This window comes from Phoca vitulina, unplaced genomic scaffold (assembly GCF_004348235.1).
Source record: "Phoca vitulina isolate PV1807 unplaced genomic scaffold, GSC_HSeal_1.0 scaffold126, whole genome shotgun sequence".
In the NCBI taxonomy this organism is placed as follows: Eukaryota; Metazoa; Chordata; class Mammalia; order Carnivora; family Phocidae; genus Phoca; species Phoca vitulina.
In genome coordinates this window covers 54472-71584 of record NW_022589829.1, presented here as the reverse complement: position 1 = coordinate 71584, position 17113 = coordinate 54472, and the positions used below count along the sequence as shown (strand labels likewise).

Genomic DNA, 17113 nt, shown 5'->3' with positions numbered 1-17113 from the left:
GGCACGTGTCTTTCATCTTTTCCGTCGTTGATTCAGTAACCACACAAGTGACCCTGGTTTTCAAGCCAAAAAAAAAAAAAAAAAAAAATGTGGAAGAGGCATTTCAACCAAAGATAAAGGTGAGGGATGACTTTTGCTCCTAAATCCTCCATTTCTTGGGAATCTCTCCTTCGTTCCCACAGCTGCTGTGACAACAACCAGTCCAGATGTGCACTGCTGCGGGAGGTTCAGTCAGCAGCCAAATCTATCATCCCATCTTTGCCTGATGATTCCTGGGGAAACAACCGGATCCTGTGTTTGGCCTAACCAACTAACACACGGACAGTCGCTCTTTTCACTGGCACCTTTCCAGTTCTACAGAACTCATAAAACTAAAACAACAACAAAGAGCTGTTGGGTGGCACTGGATCAGACCCATGTGTCACCTGCCCGTGAGCACGCCCGCCCCACCTGCCGGAGTCTGTCCTGGCTGTTACGAAGAGCAAAGAGTGTGTGGATCCTCTAAGCATCCAGGAACTACCTCGGGGCACGGTGGGTCTGCCCAGCACCCCCTAAGCTAGCCTCCATCTCTGCTCGAATATTCCTATGGAACAAGAACATTATTTTATTTCACATTTACTTATTTTATTTTTTTAAAAGATTTTATTTATTTATTTGAGAGAGAACAAGAGAGAAGAGCACAAGCTGGGTGAGGTGGGGGAGAGGCAGAGGGACAGAGAGAAGCAGACTCCCTGCTGAGCAGGAGGCCCGATGCAGGGCTCGATCCCAGGACCCTGAGATCATGACCTGAGCTGAAGGCAGATGCTTAACTGACTGAGCCCCCCAGGTGCCCCTCATTTAATATTTAATTAAAAATAACAAATCTTTGCCTATTTAAGGGGAGGGTGATTGGGAATTACTCCTCTGTTTTCTGCAAACCCCAAGCAAGGAAAAATCAACTTATCTGGTTTGTTTGGGATGAGCAGGGGTAGAGGTAAGTGAAAGAGCTCAGGTCCTGGGCTCCTCTAAGGACCCACAGACAGGTGCAGAGTCAAGGGGGAGATTTGGAGGGTTTTGTGTGAGGGGTTTAAAGTTAAAAGTTGGCCATATTTATAATCCAGGGTGGATGTGAAGTGAAATGCCCCATGTGTGGAAGGGATGACTAGTGGAGCAGGTGCCTAGGGGACAGGAGACCCAGAGAAGAGCGGGTCACCTGAGACTGGAGGACGGAGGGGAGCTTGGCCTGGGTCTAGATCATGATGGGAACCACTACATATTGGACACTTGCTATGTGTCCAACACTGCTGGGCCCTGACTGCCATTGTGGCCCATTCAACCACTCTACATACCAAGAGTCTGGGGCTCGGACATAAGCAAGTTGCTCAAGGTCATACAATCAGTAGGTGGTTATCCAGTTGAACCTGGGCAGCCTCCTCTGGATGTCGCTCTTAGCAGCACAATACACTATAATGGCCTGAGGTTGAAAGAGATCACACCTCTTGGCTTAATTGTCTCCATTTAGCGAGAAGTAAAGTCATCTGCCCCGAATGAGGGGGACAGGAACTGAAGGGGAGGTATGGAGACAGTGGTAAAGGTTGGCAATCACTTGGGGGATTATGCTATCCAAAGATAAGGCAAAGTGTCCTTGGAGCGTCTGGATGGAACAGGGCGCCTGCCATTCCCTCTGCAGTGATCCGTAAGAGTGTGACCTCATACCAGTAGCACAGAGTCCTGTGGGCCCTGACCGGAGATGGCAGATTGTAGCGTCCGTCCAGCATGGAGGGGAGAGAGCTGGGGTCACTTCTCTGTGAACTGTGGCCTAGGGTGAGTGGGGAAGGCACTGGTGGAATGTTCCAGAGGAGAGGACTGGAGGCTTAGCTCAGAAGGTGTGTGTATCATTTGGGGGCTTTAGGCTAAAATGTGAATTCCAATGACATGAAACAATGAAAACATTTATTATAGCATGGCTGTGAGTCCCTGGCTAAGGGCATTTCAGGCTGGCTGAGAAAGGGTTCACTACGGCCTTTTTCCTATCAATTTCCATTCTCGGTGCTGATTTCATCCTCCTGCTGGTAGCAAGGGGGTCACACCAGTTCTAGCAGTTATGCAATGGAAGTGATGGTTTCTGATAACTTGCTCTTTGGAGCAAGAAACTTTCTCCCCCCAACCTCACAGCAGGCTCCCTCATGCTCCGTGGTCGGCATTGGGTCACAAGCTGGCTCCGGAGCCAGTCCTCAGACCCTCAGACCTCAGCTCAGCCCTGAAACAAGTGGGGTGGGATCTGCCTCCCCTGAGCACTTATGGATGTGAGAGAGGTACCACCTAAACAGTCATTGTCCTGTTAGGGAGGCAGAGAGTCCCCCAGAGTAAGACATTGGAGCTTGAGATGTTTAAGGTGGAATTCAAAACATAAGCAAGATCCAGGCAGCAGGCTGGTGGGGAGTGGGTGGCTGAAGTCAAGTGGGGACGAAGGTATCTAAAGTTAGGAAGGTCCAGGAATCAGATGTTGGAGCGTCTGCATGGATCATCCACACAGATGCTGACAGTGCGAAGAATGAAGGCAATTAGTGGTGTCCGGCTGGCTCAGTCGGTAGAGCATGCGACTCATGATCTCGGGGGGTCGTGGGTTTGAGCCCCACGTTGGGCGTGGAGCCTACTTAAAAAAAATAAAATTTGGAAAAAAAAAGAATTAAGGCAATAGATGGCCAGGGTGGGGCAGTGGGGGTGGAGAGAGGGACCCCCCGCAAGCCAAACTGCCAACTCCTCAGTAAATGACAGGGATGAGGGACAAGAGGGAAGGAGGGTGGGCAGTCCTTTCTTTCCTTCTCCACTAAACCCAACTGATTATAAGATCTTTAAGTGTTTCCAAGTCTTATCCCCACTGTGCCGGCCCAAGCACTCATTTATCTCCTCTGCGCTGGGGAGCAGCTTCTAGACCGGCCACATGATAGTCCAATGAAATAAAAAGCCCCTGGGTGGGTTCCCAGCGTTGGTGCTTTTCAAAGCTCCTCCGATTACTCCAGCATACAGCCATGGCTGGGACCACCGCTCTACCTCTCACGCTGTGGCCCCTTATCGCCTCAAAGGGCAGTTGGAGCAGATCCCCGCTATCCACTCAGTGGAATGAATGTATTAAGCCTCTGTGCTCCAGGCACTGGGAAAAGAAAAATGAAAAGCACGTGGTTGCCTCTCCCCCAGACACCCACCCTGGGATATAAGCGCACGCATTACTGCAGTGGAGACTCATGGGTGCCCCCGGGCAGGCAGGCTCCACAGCGCCAGGTGACTCTGAATACAGACTTGGGACAGAAGACATAATGGAGCATCCTCATCTCCATTTCACTGAGCCCCCCACATCCAGCCAAGTGTACTTCCCGGATCTTGCTTGTATTTTAAACTGTTTTGCTTCCGAGATCTCAAACTCTAAAATCTGTCAAAACCCCGTTGTCGTCAAAATTAAATCTCGACTTCTTGGAATGAAATATATAAGGCCCTTATGATATGGCTCCTTGTCTACCTTTCTAGCTTCAGGTCTTGCCACTTCCCCCTGGGACTTTGCAATCCAGCCTTACAGGCAACTTACAGCCTCTTAAGAGCACTGTACCCCCTCATGTTTCTGGATTTTTGCATCTACTTCTCTCTTCATCTGGAAGATGCTTCCGGGACAAGCATGGAGGAGCACATTCTGGCTGGAAGAAATAGTATGAGCGAATGTCTGGTGATGACAAGGAAGCACCTTGCCCAATCTGGCTGGCAAACTGGGCAAGGTGGATTTGAGGCCGTTGGTCTCCATTGGCATCGGAGTCCCTGGGAGAACTTGTTAAACCACAAACGCCTGTCCCCCTCGGCCCCCGCCTACTGGATGGCCGGGCTGAGGGTGGGGCCCGGGGTCTCCATCTCTAAGAGGCTCCCAGGTGCTGCAGCTGCTGCTAACGGAGTGAAGGAAAGTGTGGTCTTTGACCAGAGATGGAGGTATCAGGATAGAACTTCAAGCAGGGATGTGACTTTCATTGGTTGTTCAACAATTATGGATTCATTGTGTACCAACTATGTTTCTGACTCTGGAAATACTAAGGATAAGGATAACTTAATATCTGATCTCAAAAGGTTTTTTAGCCTGGTGGGAGAGGCAGAAAATCGCAGATGATCATAATACATTGTGGGGAGTCTCAGGGGGAGGTGTGCATAGGCTGTGATGTAATCAGAAGGAGGGAGCTGCATGGATGGGGAGACACCTGAGCTGGCCGTGGCTGCCTGAGAAGCCACAGCTGTGTGTCAGGGAGACCTGAGGGCAGGGCAAGGGACAGAAGGTGGTCCTCATTTCTCCCCCCTTCTCGGTTACCCAGCTTCACCATACACAGCATGTTTCTGTACCAAGGAACCACCTGGTTAGGGTCTTAGTTTCCTCACATGGTGAGATGCAAACTCAGCAGCTCATCCCTCTCAGACCTGGAGCAACCTACAGGAGCTGTCTCCCCTACAGTGTGTTCTAACTCACCATCCGGCCCCATTCCTTAAGGCTCATGCTCCATTCCCATTTGTGGAAAATGCTGACTGTAAATGATGATGGTTTTTAAAAACCAAAATAACAGTACCTAGCTTTCTAGGGCTGAGTGTGTAGGAAGTGTTCCACAACGGGCCTGATCATAACTGTGAGCCATTGTAGCACAGATGTGAGGGGGAAATCATGCAAACCCCACTGTCCAGTCCTATACGTTAGCAGCTCAGCCCTCCATGAACCCCAAAGGAAAAGCTGCCCCCTGCTCCCTGCTTCTGCAGTTCCACCGTGGGCCTCGTCAGCCAGGTGGCCCCTCCATCAGACAGACTGCATTGCTCTGTGAGCTCTCTTTTGCTCGTCTATAAAACAGGCATAGTACCACCAACTTTGAAAGATTACTGTAAGGTTAAAGCCATAGGTGGTAAAGGTCAATGTGAGTAGATGGTAAGCCTAACCTAGGTCTTCTGGCTGGTTCCGTGAGCTCTTTCCTCTTCCCTGGCTCATTGCACAAACAGGTTCCAGACGCCCAGTCAGTGCCTCGTGCTGTGCTAAGTGCTGGGATTCAGTAGCAGGCTAGATGAGGTTCCCTGCCCTCACACCCCATCTCATTCTGCGCAGGTTTCTCTTCTTCGCAAAACAAGCATCTGCTTCTTTGTACCTGAACTTTGGTTGTGGTAGTGCACAGTAAATACAAATCTAAAAAGAAAAAAATTGATTTCTTCCTGGTGCAAAAGGAAAAGAGCCTCTCCTTTCCCTTCTTAAAGAGCATTTACTCTAGAAAGCTTGTACATTCTTCATCCTTTCGAGATGTGTGTACATGTTTTTAAAAAGCTAAGTAGGCCTTTTGCCAGTTCTAACCCAGAAATGTTCTTTCTCAAGGTCCTGGGCACCATCTCTCTGAAATGTTAGCTTAATTTCCAGGAGCACCTTGGCTTCAAACCTACCTTCTATGGCAACGACATGAGAATTTTATTGCTTCTTCGGATAAAGACAATTAGCAAACAAAAACAGTCACTCTAATCACCAGGTAAATTTAGGGTGAACTCTGTGTGAAAAAGGTGCGGTCGAGTCCTCTCACTTGAGAACATGGATGTAGGTGTCACACCTGCCTGGCTATGTAACTATATAAAAGGGTGAGATTTCTTGCTGTCTTTGCAATCTCTTTAGGGGACCGCCTGTGACGCACATTACCTTCTGGTTTAATGCGACTCAATACTAAAACTGTTTTCTTTCTATTTCCTTGGGGAGTTTTGGGGGGTCTGGCAGGAGATTTTGTTTTTCTTTATACTTACCAAGAGTAGAAACCAGGCTGGCTGGAGAGCGCTTTGGGAGAATTTGGACAACCTGAGCGATGAGCATTAGTCCCTCGCCTCCCATCCCTGCATTTGCAGCCGGTGCTGTCCGCGCATCTCCCTGCCGCAGCGCAGATCCCCCATCCGCGGCTCCAGCTGAGTCCCGCATTCCTATTTTTAGCCGCCATAACCCTCGTGGCCAAGTGACAGGCAAGCGGGCGGGGCCGGAGAGCGCCCGGCCCCGCCCCCGCCCCGCGCGCCCCGCCCCCGCCCCGCCCCCACGCGCCTGGAGGGAGGAGCCGGGCGCGGAGGATCGGGCGCGCGGAGTCCGAGCGGGGAGCCCGCGCCCTGCGGCCGGCGGGCGGCGGCGATGAAGATCTGGAGCTCGGAGCACGTGTTCGGGTGAGGTCGGGCTGCGGGCCACGGTGGGGTCCGGACCGGCGCCTGCTCCTGCCCCCGAGCCGCGGGGGGCGGCCGAGGAAAGGCTGGACCCCAGACCAGGCCCTCGCCGAGCCCGCCCAGCCCCGCGCTGGCCGCTCCTAGACCGCGGCCCTGGCATCCTAAAAAGGGGGCGGGCTCTGTCCCTTTTAGGGCGTCGTTAGGGAGAGAGCCGGCGGAGTGGCGCCGTCTGTTTGATGGAAGGGCCGCCTGACGGACGGAGGCGGGTGGTGGGATTGTCGAAGCTAGGGGGCGGGGAGCGGGGGGCGGCCTTTCCCTGGGGGTCTGACGGAGGGCCGAGCTGCGGGGACGGATCTCAGCCAGTCCAATGGGGCCAGACGGCGCGGGCCGGCGAGTGCCCTCGGCGGCGGGGCGCCCTGGTGTGCATGGAGGCCCGGGTGGACGCGGCGGGGAGGGGACTCGGCGAAGTGGCCGTGCCCACACTTCAGCCCACCCGGGAGCAGGCCCGATCTCGCCTGCACAATGCGCTCTTTGGGGCAGGGCGCCCGGCATCCTAGGGAGAACGGAGGCCTGGAGAGCGGGCCCGGTCCTTCCCTGAGATTGTGCGGTGCAGTTGAACACAGACACTAAGCTGTGAGCTCGGGAGGAAGCCAAATGTGGAGAAGGCTTGTGGGGGTCTTTCACCCTGAATGCACTTGTGGGCATGGAAAGCCTCCAAGCCAGCGTGGAAAACTGGGAACTGTTTAGGAGTATCCTCGTGACCTCAATGGTATCTTCTCCTAAGTCTCTTGATATGTGACTCTATGAAATTATCCTTTAAGATTTTTTAAAGGAACAAAGATTTTAAAGATTCCTTGACCCCACTTAGAGAAGCATTTCGTTTTTGGAAAAAAAAAAAAAATACTGCGTGAAATGGAATTGTCATCCTTTGGCCTTTTTATGTAAAATTATTATAATAAAAATTTATCAAGTGATTTAAAACCTCCGAAATTATGTTTAGTGAAATCTTTAGACTTTAAGGGAAACAGTTTAGTGTGGATCTTTGTATAGTCTGCAGCCTTTCTCAGCTGGGCTTCCTTGGGAGATGCAGTGAAAACCCCAGTGAGAGTGACTCCAGAGATTCTTTTCTCTGGGACAAACTGGCACCATCAGAATGCAGAGGGGAGAAGTTAAGTCGTTGCAAACTGTGTGCCCAGGCAGTGGGGCTCAGTGTTCTCACTGAACACCTGAGAAGGGCTGCCCTAGAGGTTCATGGAATGTTGGTTGACAAGCAGAAGTGAATGGTCAGCTTAGGGAAAGTCACTATTGATAAAACTCACCTACTTAATGTGTACGATTCAATGATTCTTAGTCAATTTACAGGGTTGTACGCCCATCACCAAGGTCTGGTTTTAGAACATTTCCATCATGCTACAGGGACGCCCTCATTCCCATTCACAGGCACCCGCCACTCTCATTCCAAGCCCCAGGCAACCACTAATCTGCTGTTTCTGTAGATTTGCCTTTTCCAGACATTTGACATAAATGTCCTCATACAATATGTGGTCATTTGTGTCTGGCTTCTTTTACTTGGCACATTTTTTTGAGGTTCATTGGCATGGTAGCCTGATGAGTCTTTCGTTCCTTACCTCATTCATTTTGTGTCCCTGATACTCTGCCAGGGCCTGACACATAGTAGGTGCTCAGTGTGGGGCTGAGGAATCTCAAGGAAACCAGGTGCCCTTCCAGAATGAGGGCGGCTATCCATCCAAAGAATTCCAGGGAGCCCCCAAGCTGCTGTAGACTAGGTGCTGATCCTCTGCCGTTGATTTTTGAACTTAAAATTGGCAAATGTGGAATGCAAGTGGCTGAGGATGATGGTAGGTAGGCCCCTGTGGCAGACAGATGGTGAGTGACATGATACTCCTTGATGACAGGCCATCTGGAGGACAGTACCACAGTGGAAGCCTGGCTTTCTAGCTAGGCTTAATAAGGAGTTTCCCTTTGCTCAGTCCCTTAAAATCACTGTTTTGTTTTGTTTTTTTCCTTTGGGGGTTATAAACCTTTCTTTTTCTTTCTATACTTGTTTACTTTTTATATATTTGTTGTGCTGGCAGGTGAGTATTTGACTGGAGGTTCATAAGTTTACTCTTGAAAGGCAAGAAATGATCAGGCACAAAAACTTTGACATTTATCAAGTTTTCCTCCTGTGTCCTGAAGAAACCCCAGGGCCCAGGGGTGCATGAGTGGTGTAGTTGGCTAAGCTCTCAACTCTTGGTTTCAACTCGGCTCATGATCTCAGGGTCATGAGATCGAGTCCCACATCTGGCTCTGTGCTCGTTGCGGAGTCTGCTTGGGAGTCTCCCTCCCTCTCCCTCTCATTCTCTAAAATAAATAAATCTTAAAAAAAAAAAAAAAAGAAACCCCAGGGCCTGGAGTGGGGTATGAACACAGCTATGGAAATGGAGAGCCCTTTGGGAAAGCCATCGGAATCAACGTGTGTTACCATAGTAATGAAAAATACAGGACTGAATTATAAAAATATAGAAAGGGTCATTAAACATTAACAGGTCTATAAATTTCATCCTCACAGCATTGACCAAGGTTTCAGGTAGGCCTAGAACAGAATCTTTCCTAATAGCCAACACAAGATTGGCTGGCAGCATCAAGATCATGCACTCCTTGGATTCCAGCAGCTACCAGGAAAGATATCCAGAAGGTGATAACCATCTCAGAGAAGTCAGGAGCTTTGGAGGGGATGTGCCCTCCATCAGGCTTGCTTTCTAGCCAGGAGCAGGGAAAAGCACCTCCCCACCGTTTCTTTTAAACAAGAGAAATTGAACATTACAGACAAGAGTTGAAGTGCCTCCCAGTGCTGTTCCCTTTCTCCCCACAGGCAGACAAGATTATGAACTTGGTGGGTTCATCCTTCTGAAGGTTGGTTTGACTACGTTTATGTGTGTGTGTGTGTGTGTGTTTATCCATAAACAATACATAATGTCATTTGTTGTCTTAAATGGAAATCAGTGGCATCACTTGGTACAGATCTTTTGACCATTTCCCTTTCTTCACAACAGTGTGTTTTTGAGATGTGTGTGTGTGTTTGTGTGTCTCATAGCAGCATGATATTCCATTGTATGAATATGTCACAATTTATCCTTTCTCTTATTGAAGGGACATAACATTTCCCCCTTTATTCCATATCATACTGCAGTGATCACTTATGTGTACGTTTCCAGTCCCTTTAATCAAGGGCCCGCTTAGGCCAGCGATTCTCAAACTCTTCAGCCTCAGGACCTCTTTACACTCTTAGAAAATATTGGGTGCCCCAGACAGTTTTTATTTGGGTTATGTCTACCACTGTTTACTATATTAGAAATTAAAATGGATAAATTTAAAAATATTTATTCATTCATTCAAATTAATAATGATAAACCCACTTCATTAATAAAAACAAACCTGTATTTTCCAAAAGCACAAAAATTAGTAGGAAGAGTGGCGCTGTTTGATTTTTTTTTTGCTCATTTCTGGCGTAACAGAAGATAGCTTGATCCTCCTGTCTGCTTCTGCACCAGTGTTTTGCAGTCTGTTGTTTTTATTCAAATATACGAATAAAACCCAACCTCATTCTATGAGTAAAACCCATTTGGTATTTTAATAGTCTTTTAAAGTGATTGTGGCTACTTTAAGTAATTTGCTACTACAACAAGACAAGTGGTTTCTGAAGTTCATTGCGGTGGAAGATCTGAAACCATAATGACCAGAGAAATTGGCCTGCCTTATACATGAGTGACATCTCACACCAGTCACTTGCAACATATGGGTTCATCAGGTATGCAGTATGGGGCAGTCATCAGGCTCCCAGTAGAGGATACAAGTTTTCTAAAATTCCAGTCTGCATTCAAAAGCTCAAATTTTCTCTTTGGCAGCAAATAATAATCAGTTGTTCTTGAAGTGATAGGCTCGCTGTATTCATTTTTGAGAAAATGTCTGCCACATACCTAAGTCTGAACAACCAAAGTCCGTCCATCTGTTGTTTCTCATAGAAGTGGTGGGCTGGGCTGGAGAGTAGCAGCTAGCTGGGCCCACCGCCCACCAGCTGCCTGGGGCTCCCCTGGCCACGGTGGACCTCCAAGTGCAGTTGGTCTGCTTCCTGCGCGCCCTGCTGTCTTGCTCAGAACATCAGTACAGGGGTACTTAGGGGTCTAATGCAAAATTAATAATCTTACTATTTCATAATGGATATTTTTAAGAGACACTGGCATTGTTTTCCTGAGTGAACAGCAGTGAGCCCTGACCCCAAGTGCGGTTTGGGGTCAGGGCCTTCATTCGTGGGGAGAGGCCAGCAGCTTTACCCTCTGTTGATTTTGCAGCATTGGGGTAAAGGTCAATGTGGAGCAAAAGGCAAATCATGTCTCAGTAGCACTGAGGCAGTTTTGGCCTGGCAGAGCTCTGGAGAGGGCTGGGAGCCCCCAGGCGTGGAGCACACTCTGCGAGCCGCAGGGCTGGGCCTGGAGTTGCTTTGGGCGGGTGCAGGAGCTCGCTGCCTTGCTTGTGGCCGCCTTCAGATATTTTTTAAAAACCTTGTTATTATGGAAATTTTAAAAGTATGCAAAAATGGAGAGCTGAGAATAGTGAGTGCCCGCTGCCATCTCCCACGTTGACAGTCACCCTCTCACAGCCCAGCTGGCTTCACGTGTCCCTACCCACCGCTCCTTCCCCTGGGTTATTTTAGGCAAATCCCAGGCGTCCTATAATTTCATCCCACTTCATCTTTCTGACACCCTGGCTGTGCATAGAGAGATGCTTTGTTACTCCTTTCCACTCCCCAGTGTGCCAGGTAGACCGAATCCCACCACCTCCTGGGCTGCCGGGCCAGGCGCCGCAGGGGTGATGCCCGGCGCTGTGCTCCGAGGCAGCCACCCCTGGGGACGGAGTCACACTCCACCGTGGTCACTGTGAGTCACAGACAGAGCCAGGACTGCGCCTCTCAGGATGAACTTCAGCTGATTCCTGGCCTGCCTGACCCAGATAGCTGAGCAAAAGCCCTGACACCAGGGCACCAGCCTTCTCAGCATCTCTCAGGGCTTGGACCGATTTACCACCCACAGCTCAGTCTCCCCCTTTTTCCCAACACTTGATATTGCCAGACTTTGACATTTTTGCCAATCGAATGAATGTCAGGCTATTTCCTTTAACCAGGAAGTGTGCTCTACTTAACCCTTGTTATTTTAAAAAATGTTATTTCCTGCATCTGCTGATGTCCATATTAACTTGTATTGGTCCTCCTGCTATAATCAGTAGAATTATTTATTATGTGAGTGTTTTAAGTGGCTTGTATTTAGTTTAAATCATCAGCTAGAAAGATGCAAGGTTTCTCTAGAAAAGAAAGATTTATTGTGTATGATGTGCTTCATACAAATATTTCAACTCTTTGCTAGTTTTAAGTAATTTCAGAAGGCAAAGCCTATTCTGCTTAAAGTAGTGATTTTTATGGGAACAACTCTTAGGACCTTAGCCTGCAATGCTCACAGAGTATTTCACTGAGAAGGCCCCCATGTAACTCGGTCCCTTACTGCTTTCACGTATGTCCAGATTCTCCCTCCTTCCCTAGATCTTGGATCAACCACGTCCCTGACAGTTCTTTCTCAGAGAAGAAGGCTCAGCTCTCTGGGTCCTCCAGAGTGATCAGGTGTAACCACATCTCTGCGTCTTCATCGCTTTATGTTAAAGCTGGTGGATGTATCAACTCAGTGACATGATTCCATGGTTTGAAAAAGCATTTCTTTGTTTAAAAGAGGAGATTTTAGACCAGTTCCTGACAATTTAGAGGCCATGGAACATAATGGAAACAACAGAGGGTAGGGGGCTGGGAGACCCAGTTCTAGAGTGGGCCCTGCTGCAAACTTTTTGACACGGGACAGAGTTTTATGAGGATAAAGTAAATTAATGGTCAGTAACTGATATTTTAAAAGGATGTCAAATATGGAACAAAACCCGTCAATTTGTTTGTAATCTTTGATATTTGACTTAGTAATTTCATTTCTAGGAATTAATCTTAAGGAAAAATTAGATATGTGAAAGATGAGTATACACAAATGTTTGCTACTGTCTTTATTTTAAGGAGCAAAATTGGGAGCAAAAGCTAAATAACCGTTGTAGGGAGCTAGTTACATATAAATACCTATAAGATGACCTGTGGTGTAGCCCTTTATAATCAGATTTCTGAAAATAGGTTCCTGATATGGGAAGATGTTCATCATCAGTTAAATATAAAAAGCAGTGTCTGAGTATGGTTTGACCATGATCCTGTTTAATTTTTGTAAGGGGTGCATGTGTGTGTGTGAGTGCACGTGTGTGTGTGAGTGCATGCGTGTGTGCGTGCGTGCATGCGTGTGCGTGCACACGCGTGCGCACGCGTGTGTCTAGCTCTTGACTCTGGGATGTGTCTACAAATGTTGTTTAAACTTGTCTGAGTACGTCTGCGAAAATGATGGCGTTGTTGACATACTCATCCTTGCCAGAGGCTCAGATGCTTCTGGAAGCACACACATCCCAAGGAAGGAAGAATTGGGGGAAGACGCACTCAGGGGACGGTCCACCCTGAAAACCTGAAGGGGGCACCTCTGACTCCCTGTGGACAGCCGTAGGGTTTCAGCCTAACCGAGCACTAAAGAAGTGCTGCCCCATCAGTGGGGCATACGTGAACGTGGCTCGAGACCTCGCCGATAGCGGGACACCAAACAGGGACAAAGGTGCCCACCCCCTGCCTCAAGGGCTCAGGGCCAGAGAGAGAGTGGCGGCGGCCTGCAGGAGAAGCTTCAGGGAGAGCTGGGGACACCTTCGGGGACTCCCACACAGCCTGGCATCATCTTTGGATAGTGGAATTGTGGATGCTTTTATTTGCATACTTTGTTTTTCAGTACTTTGGACACTTTTTATAATCAGAAAAAAATATGTTGGCCACTTCACGCCATATACCACTTCAAAGGTGGGACAAAGTACAGTTTCCCTTGAATAATGTGGGGGGTTAGGGGTGCTGAGCCCCTGCACAGCTAAAAATTACGTGTAACTTGTTTAAAAATCCCCTTTCTGCGGTGCCTGAGTGGCTCAGTCGGTTGAACGTCTGCCTTCGGCTCAGGTCATGATCTCATGGCCCTGGGATCGAGCCTCGCATCGGGCTCCCTGCTCAGGGGGAGTCTGCTTGTCCCTCTCCCTCTGCCCCTCCCCCTGCTCATGCTCTTCTCTCATTCTCTCTCAAATACAATCTTTTTTTTTTTCTAAAGATTTTATTTATTTATTCGACAGAGACACAGTGAGAGAGGGAACACCAGCAGGGGGAGTGCGAGAGGGAGAAGCAGGCTTCCCGCGGAGCAGGGAGCCCAATGCGGGGCTCGATCCCAGGACCCTGGGATCATGACCTGAGCTGAAGGCAGACGCTTAACGACTGAGCCACCCAGGCGCCCCTCAAATACAATCTTTAAAAAAAAAAATCCCCTTTCAGTAAATGGCCCAACTAGCCACACAGTTGTTCAAGCCAGAAACTTGGGCATCATTCTTGAGTCCTCCTCTCTCCTTATTTTCAGGATTAATACATAGTTTATCATCCAAATTGGGATACCTTTGAAGGTGAAAGAGGTCACTCTTAATATGTCCAATAAGACAAAAGGCAAAAATTGGAATTGTCCTGGACAAACTGGAATGTATGGTCACTTTACCTTTCTTTCTCTTACAATTAGTTACAAAGTACTACTACTTCCTAAATATTTCTGTTGAATGTAGTTGACACGATGTTGTTAGTTGTAGGTGTATCACAGTGATTCAGTATCTCTGTGTGTGACGCCGTGTTCACCACAGGTAGCCGCCATCTGCACCACGTAACGCTAGACTACATTCCCTACGCCGTATCTATCGTACCCATGAGGTACTCACTCCATAACTGGAAGCTGGTCTGTCCTACTCCCCTTCACACATTTTGTCCATCCCCCTACCTCTCTCCCCTCTGACAACCACCAGTTTGTTCTCCGCATTTCTGCATCTATTTCTGCATTTTATTTGTTTATTCATTTGTTTTGTTTTTTAGATTCCACGTATGAGTGAAGTCATATGGTATTTGACTCTCTTTGTCTGACTTACTTCATTTAGCATAATGCCATCTAGGTCCATCCATGTTGTCACAAATGGCAAAGTCTCACCCTTTTTTATGGCTGAGGAACATTCCATTGTATATACATATATACCACATCTTCTTTATCCATTCATCTATCGATGTACACTTGGATTGCTTCCATATCTTGGCTATTATAGATAATGCTGCAGTAAACATAAGGGTGCATATATCTTCTCAAATTAATATTTTTGTTTTCTTTGGGTAAATACCCAGTAGTGGAATGACTGAATTGTATGGTATTTCATTTTTAATTTTTTGAGGAACCTCATATTGTTTTCCATAGTGGCTACACCAATTTGCATTCCCACCAACAGTGCACAAGGGTTCTTTTTTCTCCATGTTCTCACCAACACTTGTTATTTCTTGTCTTTTTTATTTTAGCCATTCTAACTCCCTTATGTCTCTTAATCAGACATAAGGTGATAGCTCATTGTGGTTTTGATTTTCATTTCCCTGATGATTAGTGATCTGGAGCATCTTTTTGTGTATCTTTTGGCCCATTTGGGAAAATGTTTATTCAGGTCCTCTGCTCATTTTTAATTGAATTATTTGCTTTTTTGGTGTTGGATTGAACAAATTCTTTATATATTTTAGATATTAACCCTTTATCAGATATATCATCTGCAAATATCTTCTCCCATTCACTAGGTTGCCTTTTTTTTTCTGTTGACGGTTTCCTGCACTGTGCAAAAGCTTTTTGTTTTGGTGTAGTCCCAATAATTTCTCTTTGCTTTTGTTTCTCTTGCCTTAGGAGATATATCTAGAAAAATATTGCTACAGCCAATGTCAAACAATGTATCCCTGTTTTCCTCTAGGAGTTTCATGGTTTCATGCCTCACATTTAGGTCTTTAATCCATTTTGAGTTTTGTTTTTTTGTATGGTGTAAGAAAGTGGTCCAGTTTCATTCTTTTGCATGGAGCTGTCCAGTTTTCCTAGCACATTTACTGAAGAGACTGTCTTTTCCCCATTTTATATTCTTGCCTCCTTTGTGGTAGATTAATTGACCATGTGAGTGTCAGTCTATTTCTGGCTCTCTGTTCTGTTCTGTTGATCTTTGTGTCTGTTTTTGAGCCAGTACCATACTGTTTTCATTACTACACCTTTGTATTATAGCTTGAAACCTGGGATTGTGTTACCTCCAGCTTTGTTCTTCTTTCTCAAGATTACTTTGGCTATTTGGGGTCTTTTGTGGTTCTAAACAATTTTTAGTATTATTCTAGTTCTGTGAAAAATGTTATTGGTATTTTTTTTGAGAGTTTAGATAAACCACATGTGGTTTTTTTAAAAAAAATTTTATTAACATATAATGTATTATTTGTTTCAGGGGTACAGGTCTATGATTCATTAGTCTTACACAATTCACAGCACTCACCATAGTACATACCCTCCCCAATGTCCATCACCGATCCACCCCATCCCTCCCACCCCCCCTCTACTCCAGCAACCCTCAGCTTGTTTCCTGAGATTAGGAGTCTCTTATGGTTTGTCTCCCTCTCCGGTTTCATCTTGTTTCATTTTTTCCTCCCTTCCCCTATGATCCTCTGTCTTGTTTCTCAAATTCCTCGTATCAATGAGATCATATGATACTTGTCTTACTCTGATTGACTTATTTTGCTTAGCGTAATACCCTCTAGTTCCATCCACATTGTTGCAAATGGCAAGATACCATTTTATTGTTGGCTGCATAATATTCCATTGTATATATATACCACATTTTTTTTATCCATTCATCTGTTGATGGACATCTAGGCTTTTCCCATAGTTTGGCTATTGTGGACATTATTGCTATAAATATTGGGGTGATGTTATTGGTATTTTAATAGGGGTTGCACAGACTCTGTAGATAAGAATAATGTATAACTTTTGATTCCCCCAGCAATTAACTACTTAAAGCCTAATATGGACCTTACTGATAACATAAACAGTTGGTTAACACATATTTTATATATGTATATACATATGTATTATACATTATATATATTACTACATATTATATTATTATATATTATGTGTAATATATACTGTATTCCTACAATAAACTAGAGAAAATAAAATGTTATTAAGAAAATCATAAAGAAGGGGGCGCCTGGGTAGCTCAGTTGGTTAAGCGTCTGACTTGATTTTGGCTCAGGTCATGATCTCAGGGGCGTGAAATCAAGCCCCATGTTGGGCTTTGTGCTCATTGGGGAATCTGCTTGAGATTCTCTCTCTCTCTCTTTCCCTCTGCCCTTTCCACCTGCTTGCACTCTCTCTCTCTAAAATAAATAAATCTTAAAAAAAAAATCATAAGGAAAATACATTTACAGTACTATTCTGTATTTATTGAAAAAAATCCACATATAAGTGGACCCACGCACTTCAAACCAGTGTTGCTCACGGGTCAACTGTAGTTGGTTCTCAGTAGAGCATCACTAGCTGGGAGTAGTAGCCTGTTCTAGATACACATGAGGCAGGTGCGTTACTGTACTATTTTAGCGTTGAGTTCCAGGTGTCGAGGTGGTCAGTTAGGTCCAGGAGCCCAGCTGGAAGTCACAGCCAAGCCTTCATTCACCGCAATAGTGCAGGCAAAGAAGCAAATAAACTCCAGCTCCCTAGTGTTCCACCCCTACCATGGAACAGCGTGGGAGGGGCAGGTGACAGGCTGGGATGGGGAGACATGTCTCTCTACCCAGAAGCCCCAAAGGAAAGGATGCTGCTTCTTAGGGACTGGGGGAGTGCAAGGGGTTGGTGGTGGTGGAAGATGTGGACAGGAAGGTGCTGAGTGGAGGGAGGGAAGTGGCTCAGCCAAGGCCCCA

At 46.7% G+C, this 17113-nt stretch overlaps 1 protein-coding gene across 6 annotated transcripts in view; it reads left to right on the top strand.

Annotated features, from left to right (window-relative positions):
* Positions 1-6060: 6060 nt before the first annotated feature.
* PRELID3A (PRELI domain containing 3A) overlaps positions 6061-17113 on the top strand; it is a 28542-nt gene continuing 17489 nt past the window's right edge. For 4 of the 6 annotated variants that reach the window (XR_004298658.1, XM_032399044.1, XM_032399046.1 and 1 more), the window contains exon 1: positions 6061-6171. Coding sequence is in view for 3 of the 6 variants with exons in the window: in XM_032399044.1 (XP_032254935.1) it covers positions 6140-6171 (32 nt within the window). In the remaining 3 variants the exon portion in view is untranslated. Of the gene's footprint in view, positions 6177-9043; positions 9085-17113 lie in introns of all 6 variants that reach the window. The other 2 variants (XM_032399047.1, XM_032399048.1) reach the window with 2 other exon arrangements.